The 12033-nt window shown below is 41.8% G+C and overlaps 1 protein-coding gene across 7 annotated transcripts in view; it reads left to right on the top strand.

The window, feature by feature from the left end:
- The window catches only part of LOC310872713 (golgin subfamily A member 7-like), a 32250-nt gene that overhangs the window by 8078 nt on the left and 12139 nt on the right, over nt 1–12033 (top strand). For 4 of the 7 annotated variants that reach the window (XM_083784760.1, XM_083784761.1, XM_083784756.1 and 1 more), the window contains 2 exons: nt 8354–8506; nt 9825–10288. In XM_083784760.1, the coding sequence (XP_083640886.1) occupies nt 8354–8506; nt 9825–9974 (303 nt within the window). In that variant the 3' untranslated portion in view covers nt 9975–10288. Of the gene's footprint in view, nt 1–8353; nt 8507–9824; nt 10289–12033 lie in introns of those variants that run through there. The other 3 variants (XM_083784759.1, XM_083784758.1, XM_083784757.1) reach the window with 1 other exon arrangement.

The raw sequence follows: 12033 nt of genomic DNA, 5'->3' as shown, positions 1-12033 counted from the left end.
ACTGCCTCAGTGCCATATATAATACAAAAGTGTTTCCAACATATATTTTTATTATTTGCTGCAAACTATCAGATATGCAGCGGCAGCACTTTGCCAAGCTATTAAGCTTTTTTTTTACTGACCTGTTATTTATGTCACCTCATTTGGACTATTGCTAATCTTTAATGGCTAACATTTAGTTCAATCTGTTTCTACTTATCTTTCATTGCAAAAGTTTTCATATTGTAAAAGCACATTCTTGCATAGCATTATTTGGGGCGGTTGATGTATTATTGTTGGTAGTGCTTTTCTGTTTTAATATTTGGATGGAGAATAATCCCAAATAACTGGGAAAGCACTCGTGTTTGGCAGCTTCTTTGCCAGACAAGCTAAGATAGCTGAGACAGAATTTTGTTACTCAGAGTTACTAGACGGACAGTAATTTGTCTTGATGACGTTGGTGTGGAACAATACGAGTTGTGTAACACATACTGGACCTCACATTCAGTGCAAGGGAACTATGCAGGCCAATTCAACTGAGGTTGAGTGTATATCCTTATTTTTTTTTTACATTGAGAATATGCAGGGGAGTGTCTTATTTACATTGGTAGAACGAAGGCCATATCCCAAGGTTAGGTGATATAATGGAATGCTGAGAGGATGAAGTCTTGGGTGGGGTTCGGCCATCCATCCCCCTGCTTGTATCTCAGGATAGCATCGTACCAATGACACTTGTGTATGGACATAATTGAGAACAGAATAGATACTCACAGATGTTTTTGTAGCCTTTTTTGTAGCCTTTTTCACTAAATGGGAAATAAGCTGTAGAACAAAAGCTCCTAGCGTATAATGTCAACTCCTGAGTGTTCATTTAACTCTGAGAGTGTACAAATGGGACCCAATTGGTTCCATTCCAGTAAAATCTCTAGCGTTAAATTGACACTGTTGCGTAGGCAGGCATCAAAACACTATTTCAGACCACTTGGCTGGAGCATGTTGATGCGGCTGCATTCTTCCAGCACATGGGGGTCAGGCCGCGTTAGAGGCATTCAGAGATCCAGGAGTCCAAAGGTTTGGCAAAGTCCTGGCTGCTGGTGAGCTCTACAGTCTTTGTAAGGTAGACAATGTGCCTGTGTTCCTATAACTGAATAAACAGAAACGTACATTCTTTATTAACGGGCGCAACCACTTTATTAGAGGGCTCTTTATCTGTGCTTCAGGCTCCAGCCAAAGGCTAACCTCCTCTCCTCTTATCTCTTATGTTCTGAGTGGGTCTCAGTGAGTGCACTGTGGAGAGCATAGTGGAGACTAGCGTTGATAACCTAGTCAAAACAACGGCAGTTGTCCAGCAGCAGTCCTTAGGCCCTGAAACATCCATGGAGCATGCCTCCATGTGAGGAATGCTTGAGAAAGGCTGCTTCTGTTGTTACCCAGCCCATTTTCATAACCGTGTTCTTGATGCTATCAGAAGTCTTGATATACCCGGATATAGGGTTGAGTTAATAAAAGGTGAATCCTTGTCAGGAGATAAGGTCACAGTGAATCTCAATACTGGATATTTAGTTGTGTGTTTGTCCAGCTAAGTAAATGAAAGAACACAGAGATCAATACAGCTGAGGCATTCTCATTTCAGAGTTGTTTTGCCATTTCTGGAAAGAGGTGCAGCTCTGCCTCGATGAATTACATGTCTGGGAAAATTCACCCACTCATTGGTCCAGAGACAGAGCAGAGGGGGAAAAAAAGTGATCTGGGGTTTGTTAGAGGACTTTCCATTGTTAGAGCATTTTCCATTTGATCTTCAGAATAATTTTCCATTTGATCTTTAGAATAAAATCACAGCGCTTCATTTACTGATTGATCCAAAGACTCCAAAAGACTCGAACGGTGAAGATTTAAGATTTGAACAGTGCTTTCTATGGCACCGGCCATCAAAGCACCAACATAAAAATGAATTGGTGATACTGAAAGCTTATAATCAGAATAACATTGATTTATGATAGTTGATTCTTTGTGTGTGTGTGTGTGTGTGTGTGTGTGTGTGTGTGTGTGTGTGTGTGTGTGTGTGTGTGTGTGTGTGTGTGTGTGTGTGTGTGTGTGTGTGTGTGTGTGTGTGCGTGTGCGTGTGTGTGTGCGCGCGCAGCAGAATGCTTTCACAGCCACCAATGGATATAAACGTGTTAACTTTAGTTGGACAATACTAGAATAGATGCATTACAGCTCAGAATGAGTACACAATATGGAGCACTATACAATATTTATACAATGTGACAGTCACAGCATGTCTATCCATCCATCTTCAACTGCTTATCCGGAGTCGGGTCGCAGGGGCAACAGTAGAGATTTCCAGCCTTCCCTCTCTAGAGCAACATTAGCAGCTTCCTCCTTGGCGATCCCGAGGCGTTTCTAGGCCAGTGTGGAGATGTAATCCCCCCCATCTGGTCCTTGGTCTGCCCTGGGGTCTCCTCCCAGCGACAGCGAGGACCTCCCTAGGGAGATGCTCGGGAGCCATCCGTACTAGATGCCCAAACCACTTATGCTGGCTCCTTTCCAAGCGAAGAAGCAGCGGCTCTACTCTTGAGTCTCTCTCCTGTGACTGAACTTCTCATCTCTAAGAGAAATGCCAGTCACCCGTCTGAGAAAACTAATTTCGGCCGCTTTTATCCGCAACCTTATTCTTTTGGTCATGACCCACACTTTTTTTGATGCCCAGCTTTGTGTGTTTGTGTGTACCAAATTTGAGATGATTGATTGGCTGAGCACGGAATGTGATGTATGATTGCGAACGCACTGAGCACTAACTATGAGACCCTGCAGATCATGTCTGTCTGTCTGTGTGTCTGTGTGTGTGTCTGTCCCGCTGTGACACCACCCACCCGCCCGCCACCAGAGGGCACAGCTGTATCACACAAAACACACACACGCACGCACGCACACACGCACTCACACACACACACACACACACACACACACACTCACACACACACACACACACACAACTTAACTTAAAAAAAAAACTTAACTTAAAAAAAACTTTAAAAACACTTAACTTCAAAAAACTTAACTTAAAAATAAAATCTTAAAAACTTAAAAAAAAAAAAAAAAAAATTAACTTCAATTTTTTTTAAACACAACTTCAAAAAACTTAACTCAAAAATAAAATCTTAAAAAAACACAAAAAAGAGAACTTTAAAAAGAACCTTAAAAAAAGTATGTAATTCATTCTAATTGTTGTTATTGCCATTTACGAGCTGCGTTCGCTTCCCGCGTTTGCGCGTCTTACTTGTGATAAGAGCGCCACACAAGTGTGATTTGTATTTTTTACACCAATACTTGTCTCTTAGGTATAGATACAGTATAAACTAGAACTGCACTCTGTCGAGTGCATACTTGCTTGTTGCACACTAGTAGGCCATAAATGGCCTACTAGTGCGCAAGCAGAGCGCGCAAGTACTTTCGACCGCTACAAACTGTCAAATCTCAGTAATGACTACTTGTGCCTGATATGGCAGTGGTACCAGAATGAAACAATGGTAATTGTTTTTATACACTTCAGAAACATAATGTTGTAATGAATACGTAAGTGACGACTTTGGATGGTGACGTATATGTCAATCAGTGCCTCCCAAGACTAAAACATATCGTCATTACGTCACCATCGAAAACCAATTATACTCTGGCATTGGGTCCTTTAATCCACATATTTCTTACGTCATCATTGAGAGCTATACATATATACTATGTATATATGTATGTAATTTGTAAGTTGATTAGCGGTATACTGTGGTTACTTTGCACCCTATGCACGTCCCAGCCAACACGCCAGTTTTGATGCGTATGCACCGTCCCAGCAAATTGTGCCTGATACGGCAGTGGTGCCAGATTACATACATGTATACACAGGAGCATTACCTTTAATCCTCCCAACACTAAAACATATCGTCATTACTTCACAATCGAAAACCAATTACACTCTGGCATTGGGTCCTTTAATCCACATATTTCTTACGTCATCATTGAGAGCTATACATATATACTATGTATATATGTACAGTATATGTAATTTGTAAGTTGATTAGCGGTTTATACTGTGGTTACTTTGCGCCGTACGCAGTCCCAGCCAACCCGCCACTTTTGATGCGTATGCACCGTCCCAGCAAACTTTGCCTGATACGGCAGTGGTGCCAGATTACATACATGTATACACAGGAGCATTACCTTTAATCCTCCCAACACTAAAACATATCGTCATTATGTCACCATCGAAAACCAATTACACTCTGGCATTGGGTCCTTTAATCCACATATTTCTTACGTCATCATTGAGAGCTATACATATATACTATGTATATGTATATGTAATTTGTAAGTTGATTAGCGGTATACTGTGGTTATTTTGCGCCGTACGCAGTCCCAGCCAACCCGCCACTTTTGATGCGTATGCACCGTCCAAGCAAACTGTGCCTGATACGGCAGTGGTCCAGGTTACATACATGTATACACAGGAGCATTACCTTTAATCCTCCCATCACTAAAACATATCGTCATTACGTCACCATCGAAAACCAATTACACTCTGGCATTGGGTCCTTTAATCCACATATTTCTTACGTCATCATTGAGAGCTAGTTATACATATACACACCATGTAATCTGGTCCCAGCAAATCAGGCACAATTTGCTGGGACGGTGCATACGCATCAAAAGTGGCGGGTTGGCTGGGACGGTGCATACGAGCCGGGCGAAACTATTACTTGCACGCTCTGCTTGCGCAAGTAATAACAGTTTGTGTTGTCAAAATGAATATTAATACATTATAAGCAAAACAATCACTATACGATTACATTTTTAATTGATCAGATCAGAATTAGATTTCTTTAAAGTCAACAAGGGTGTAATCTATTAAAAAATGCATAGGAAAAAGTACTGCCCAGATGTGGGAACGAAAAGACACTTTTTCATGGTTCACCTTATGGCATATATATAAATATATATAAATCATCCTTTTTACCAAATCATCCTTTTTCATCCTTTTTACCAAATCATCCTTATTTCATCCTTTTTACCAAATCTACCTTTTTACCAAAGCATCCTTTTTACCGAATCATGCTTTTTTTCATATTTTATACCAAATCATCCTTTTTTGATGCACACACACACACACACACACACACACACACACACACACACACACACACACACACACACACACACACACACACACACACACACACACACACACACACACACACACACACACACACACAATAACTGTATATATGATGATTTCGGGTGTGACAGTACATTGACAGTACAGTACAGTAGAGGGACCCCCACACGGTAACTCTGTCTTTTCTCAACCGTTTCGGACGCGGGGCAGCTCGCCAGAACCGGCCCGGCCCCCTAACGGCACGTATTTGTGCTGGGACCACAACACTGCACTCGATGTCATTTCCCTGGATCAATAGTGCTGTAGGTCCGCCTGACTACGAGACCACTGCAATTTTTACGTCAAAATATTTTCCACACTTTTTTATAGTTCCATTTTCAGCCACTGGGTTGCCACGGTTTAGTTTGTGATCCATGATCGCATCATTAGCACAAATCCAACAACAAAACTTGCACCCCCTGGTGGTCGGGAAGATTTCTCGTACCACAGAGGAGGTCCTTTGTACCACTAGTGGTAATAGTACCACAGGTTGAGAATCACTTCCCTTTCCATCTACCCCTTATGTACCCCACAGTCCCCGTGCTCTTATCTTGTCGTCTGTCATTGTTTAATTCTGCTCATTTAAAATGTTGTTTATTTGTTTTACTTTTAGGTCAAAGTTTTAAGCGAAAGTCACTTTTTCATGGTTCACCTTTATGGCATATATATAAATCCAATATATAAAGAATAAAAGTCGGAGGAGTGCCGTGGGTGGGTGGGTGGGTCTGTACGTGTGTGTATTTTATGCATGCCCACCCAGCCACATCCTAGGACAGGGGTCAGCAACCCAAGATGTTGAAAGAGCCATTTTCGACCAAAAATAAATTCAAAATCTATCTGGAGCCGCAAAGAAAATGACGCATTATAATGCAGCTTGCCAAGCTTTATTATCTCCCGGGTTGCAACGAAACTAGCAGAATTTAGCATGCTTTCCCTGGAAATGTCGTTCAACATTACTTTTTTTGTTGTTTGATAGCTTCTCACTGCAGATTAAACATACAGGCAGTCAATCTGCATTGGCTGTGAAGGCAAAAGCCTCTGTCCACGAACTGTTAAATCCTCTGTTTTTCGTCGGCTATCTTTATTTCTCTCCCTGTAGAAGCCATAGCGTAGCAGGCAGCAGCCTCACACACCCACCGGTTTGTTTATAATAGACACCTGGCTGGCACGGCACTGAGTGTGTCGCATGCTATGACGCAAATTTTAGTTTAGTTAAGTTTTCTAATTTTGTAAAAATGTGTAGAATAAATATTAATAATGCTTGTCACGTTTTGGCCTCCTACAGAAACCATAAATGAAAAATAATTTATTGCTACTTTTAATGCTACAGGGAGCCACTAGGGGTGTGCTCTAGAGCCGCCTGTTGCAGACCCCTGTCCTAGGACATTGTTTCTCAACATACCATTGTTCCAAGGGATTCTATTGGGGATTTCAGGGAATGTTTCAGGTTCTTTAGACATATCCAGTCTTGTGATTGGCAGTTGTTGGCTTTGGTATATGTACGTGCTGAGCCAGGCCATTTTGAAGTTAACCCATTCTGATCTGAGATCAGATTCATACGAGGTTTCCGCCGGACACACACTGGTCTGATGAACACATTCTGACCTGAGATCAGATTCTAAAAATGTCAGTCGTTCTTCGATTTTTTTCAAAAATAGCAGACCTACAAGCTCGTATCGCGCCACTCGGTGGCGCGATATGAGCTTGTAGATCTGCTATTTTTAAATAGGTAAAGCATAACATGATGCTGACACCAAAATGGGTGCCCGTTCAGAATGGGTTAATTGGAGATGACTGAGATGTCAACCAGCAGCTGTATCTGTCAGTTTTGATAAGCTTGGTCCACAGAAGATTTAGTAGCAATCGGTCAAAATCTTTTTTTTTCTCTAAATAGTGGAAACTAGAACTGCACTCTGTCGAGTGCCTACTTGCTTGTTGCACGCCTACTAGCGCGCAAGTACTGTCGACCGTTACAAACTGTCAAATTTCAGCTATGTATATATGTAAGTTGATTAGCGGTATAATGTGGTTACTTTGCGTATGCCCCGTTTGATGCGTATATGTATCGTAGCAGCATATGGCGTCGGGGTATAACTGGTATAACTAGCTCTCAATGATGACGTGATAAAGATGTGGATTAAAGAAACCAATGACAGGGTGTAATTGGTTTTCGATGGTGACGATATGTTTTAGTGTCGGGAGGATTAACCCATTCTGACCTGAGATCAGATTCTAAAAGTGTCTTCAATTTTTCAAAAATAGCAGACCTACAAGCTCGTATCGCGCCACTCGGTGGCGCGATATGAGCTTGTAGATCTGCTATTTTTCAATAGCTAAAGCATAACATGATGCTAACACCAAAATGGGTTCCCGTTCAGAATGGGTTAAAGGTATACTGTACATGTATGTAATCTGACACCACTGCCATATCAAGCACAAGTAGTCATTACGTCATATTCTGGCACGGCGCATACGCATCAAACGGCGACATACGCATCGAAGCGCTGGATGAAAACTATTACTTGCGCTCTCTGCTTGCGCAAGTACATATAGCCAGACAGACCTTTGTAGTTCTTGAGGCAAATTTGTAGTGTGAGGATAGAGGGATGTCTGTAGCAAGCAAAAACATTTTTTTATATACAGCCCAAACCGATGAAATCATTAAACAAAGCCGGGAAAGTCGGTGTAGATTTTAGCTATAGTATATAGCATCAAATGTTTTTCAGAAAACTCTTAGGATTTGTGTTCTAATGTTTGGAAATGTTTGATCTGAGAAGATACTGATTTAGAAGGCATTTGTAGAATCGACCTCGGTCTTAATGGGTTAAATCAAAGGATTGGGTTCATATTTGTGAATTCTCACAGAGGAATTGGCAAATTCATTACAGAAGGAGAACAATGAATACAAAAACAATAACATTTCACTCAGCCCTTTGGGGATGAACCTCTAATAAGTAGCAGATAACATAAAATCTAAAGTGTGTGTGTGTGTGCGCGCGCACTTTCACAGCCTCCATATAAACGATGTGTAACCTTTAGTTGCACCATTCTGACCGATGTAATATCGGGAAGCTAGCTGCGTGTGTGGGATGACGAAGACATTACCGTGTTAATGAATGACCTGGGTTGCTTTTATATTCAGATTGCATTTCTTGTGTGTGTTTTCAGATTGACAAGCAGCAGTTTGAGGAGACGCTGAGGACACTGAACAACCTGTATGCTGAAGCTGAAAAGCTCGGTGGTCAGTCATATTTGGAGGGCTGCCTGGCCTGTCTCACTGCCTACACAATCTTCCTCTGTATGGAGACCCATTATGAGAAGGTGGGAGATTGCATGGCTCAATAGATGCTTTTATTAATAAGTTCTGCTCATGATACATGGCTTTTAATGATGTAGGCTTCATGCATTTCTTTCAATAATTCCATCCTCACTTAAAAATGTGGTCTCCTTTTCTCCTTCTCTCTTTCGGTCTCTATCCATCCATTCTTATCGTCCTCCTGTCTTTCACTCACTTGCATACTCGTCGTTCTCTCTCCCCAGTGGCCTAAACACAGTGTCTCTCTCCCCACTGTCCTAAACACAGATACATACTCGTCGTTCTCTCTCCCCAGTGGCCTAAACACAGTGTCTCTCTCCCCAGTGTCCTAAACACAGATACATACTTGTCGTTCTCTCTCCCAAGTGTCCTAAACACAGATACATACTCGTCATTCTCTCTCCCAGGGTCCTAAACACAGACGCACACAAAAAAGGCTATTGTGAATTGATTACATTTATACATAAACCCATCAACAAATGTGTATACAAGCCACATTGGAGATTATTGAAGTGGCTTCAAACCCTAAGAAGCCATGTTGTTGCTGAGTGGATCCTTGCAGCTTGGCCATAAATCAACAGCTTTATGATCCTCTGTAAAAGCTTGCAAAATGTGTATGATTTATATACCTCCTCAACCTCTGGCAAACCCCCTCTTTAAGCCCAACCCACACGGAATGTAAATGAATCAGTATGTCAGTATAGGCTTCTCCTGTCCAGGGGATTTGTATTGGAGTGGACAGGAGTAATCGAGGATGAAAAACAGTTTGGCTTGGTTCGCGGTTTTACGAGACCCTTATAAAGACTGGTGATTTGAATTAGCTGGTCTTTGCCAAGCCAAAGATTCGCTGGATTCGACTATTCAGCTCCTGGCAAAAAGGGAGAGAAAAAAAATCAAGAATGCAGCAGGCTGGCTGGTTGTTTTATGGACTATTTAGCCAATAGTATGCAAGTTCCATCCCAGGTATGAAGAGTTCCCAGAACCTCCCACTGCTGCAAAATGAAGACTAGCTAACGTGCTATATATTAGTGTAATTTTGTTTGTCCGTCTGTGTGAAAGTATGTCAAAGCCGTATGCTGCACAGAGCCAGACGAGGATCAAAAAGCATTTGTAAATAATTCTTAGTATTTGTATTGTATTATGCAAGCTTGCAAAGTCGGAAAACACAGACCAGGACTCAAGGCGAGGCGCGCAGACCCAATGCGGGAAGCATGTGCTCCTCTTCAGTATCCAGCTGAGCCTTAGAGCCTCCTGATAGTATTTTTAAAACATACGTTTATTTACGTTGTAATATTTGTCACTGTTATTCCTCCGTTTTTTCAGGTTTTGAAGAAAATTGCAAAGTACATTCAGGAGCAGAACGACAAGATCTACGCCCCACGAGGTCTCCTGCTCACTGATCCCATTGAAAGAGGACTCCGAGTTGTATCCTTACCATGTGTGTTTTGTAGCCAGGAAAACCTTTTTCTTTAATAAGGAAAATCTGTTTCACTTCTCGCAACAGCATCAAGGTGTGTTGAAAGAGTTGGAGTTTTCCCTCTAGCTTTAACTATAATGCTTTTCCAAAGCTGATTTTGTTCTAACTGCTAACAGTAACATCTTAAATGACTTGTGGTTGATGTGCTGACAGTATCATTCACGTCTAAAGTGTTAACGACGCATGAGGAGAAGCTGAAATCATATATACTCAACATTACAAGCAGCCAACAATGAAGTGTGATGGTCTGTGTCCCTTTTTATGCCCATATATGAAGTTAATTGTCAGGCATGCTCAAATATGGAGTATGCAGATGTCAGAACATCATTGTGATGTCAACACACTAACAGGCAAGCTCGTACGTGCACACACACACACACACACACACACACACACACACACACTTTATTTGAATCCACAAATTACAATTAATTTTACAAGGAAACAAATATAACGGGGTTGACGGTTCATGTTCACTTAAGGATACACATCGCACCTCCTTCTCCACACAGACAAACTGCCTATAACAGCCGAAACAGAACTGTATTTGGCAAGTTGTTTGGCTTTGCTTTTTGTCATGCCAGCTATTCTTAGGCCACTCATGGTCAGTTTATGCACATGGCCCAGGCTTCCGAATATCAGTATGGTAAATCTACAGCGATACCCCAAGTATCACACACACACACACACCCCACTCACTCACACACACACACACACACACACACACACACACACACACACACACACACACACACACACACACACACACACACACACACACTTGGTGCATTTATAGATAGATGATAAGCTAGGAGAAGCCGTTTGTAGGAATTTTCTAAAACATCTAAGAAATGGTTTAACAGTTAACACCCCCATCGCCCAGTTCTTTGTCTTTTCTATTAGTAACGCCCAAGACGAAGTTTTATCCAAAAGACAAAGTTTATTGATATGAAAACGGATCACATCGCTCCACAGCCTGGGAGCGCCTGTTTCGCAATCCTCTATGTTGCGCAACAGTGAGACGTCATCGAAAATGTTCCCCCCCTGTTTAGCCGACGACAACGAAAATCTTAAAACTCGCGATCTAAATCATCCTGTCTAATTATAAAAAAGAGCCTGTGTTAAGCGTTATTCATAGTCTGGATTCTCGGTGGTGAGGTGACCACCGGAGCTGAAATAACGTTGAGCGGTGGTGAGTAAAAACAGAGAGAAGGGCTGGGTTTGCTCTTCACCGCGGCTCGTGACGTCATGTTGTAGTTCGGTGGTCACCCCACCACCGAAAATCCAGACTATGATTAACGCTTAAGACGGCCCTCCACTGTCCAGTCGCTAGTCGCGATAGATTTATTCTTACCTCCCATTGTTGTCGATCGCATCGAGAGTGGTTTGGCTACATCTAGCTGCTACAGCCACATCCGGAACAACATCTGGTCCGTCGGTAAAAGTGCTTCGTTGCTATAAATCGACTGGGCGCTATAATTTTATGGATTAAATAACCCTGGGCAATTAAGGTGTTTTGACCAGGATAATTTTTTGGTAAAAAAAAACATTCAATATATTTATATTATATCAATTATATTGAATGTTTCCCTTCAATGTCAATGGCGCTTAATGTTTTGATGTTTAATTTACGTAATATTTAGCGGAATTATCAGCTCTTATCATCGCACATCTCATACTGGCCATTTTCTGGCCATTGGCCAATCAGAATGCCTGTTGCCTGTGATTGGTTGGCTCATTTTGCTCGTTTACATATGACGTACATTTTCCCTTCAATGTCAATGGCGTTTAATGTTTTGATGTTTAATTTACATCATATTCAGCGGAATTCCGACGTCATTTCTCCGTTCATAGTCAATGGCAAAACTAGAGACGGGCGGGGACAAAATTTAGCGGACATTTGACCGGAATTCTCTTACAGTAGTCAATGGCAAATCTTGAGACGTGTGGGGACAAAAGCTGTTTATAGAAGGGGCTAAAATTGGAATTTGGGGGCGATGGGCCAGGGGACCTTTTCTAACCAATATTCACATCTGTCCCTCTGACAGCCTGACT

Source organism: Protomyctophum parallelum, assembly GCF_964188405.1.
Source record: "Protomyctophum parallelum genome assembly, chromosome: 15".
Lineage (NCBI taxonomy): Eukaryota > Metazoa > Chordata > Actinopteri > Myctophiformes > Myctophidae > Protomyctophum > Protomyctophum parallelum.
Note: the sequence above shows the minus strand (reverse complement) of the source record. Positions and strands in the feature narration are given on the sequence as shown.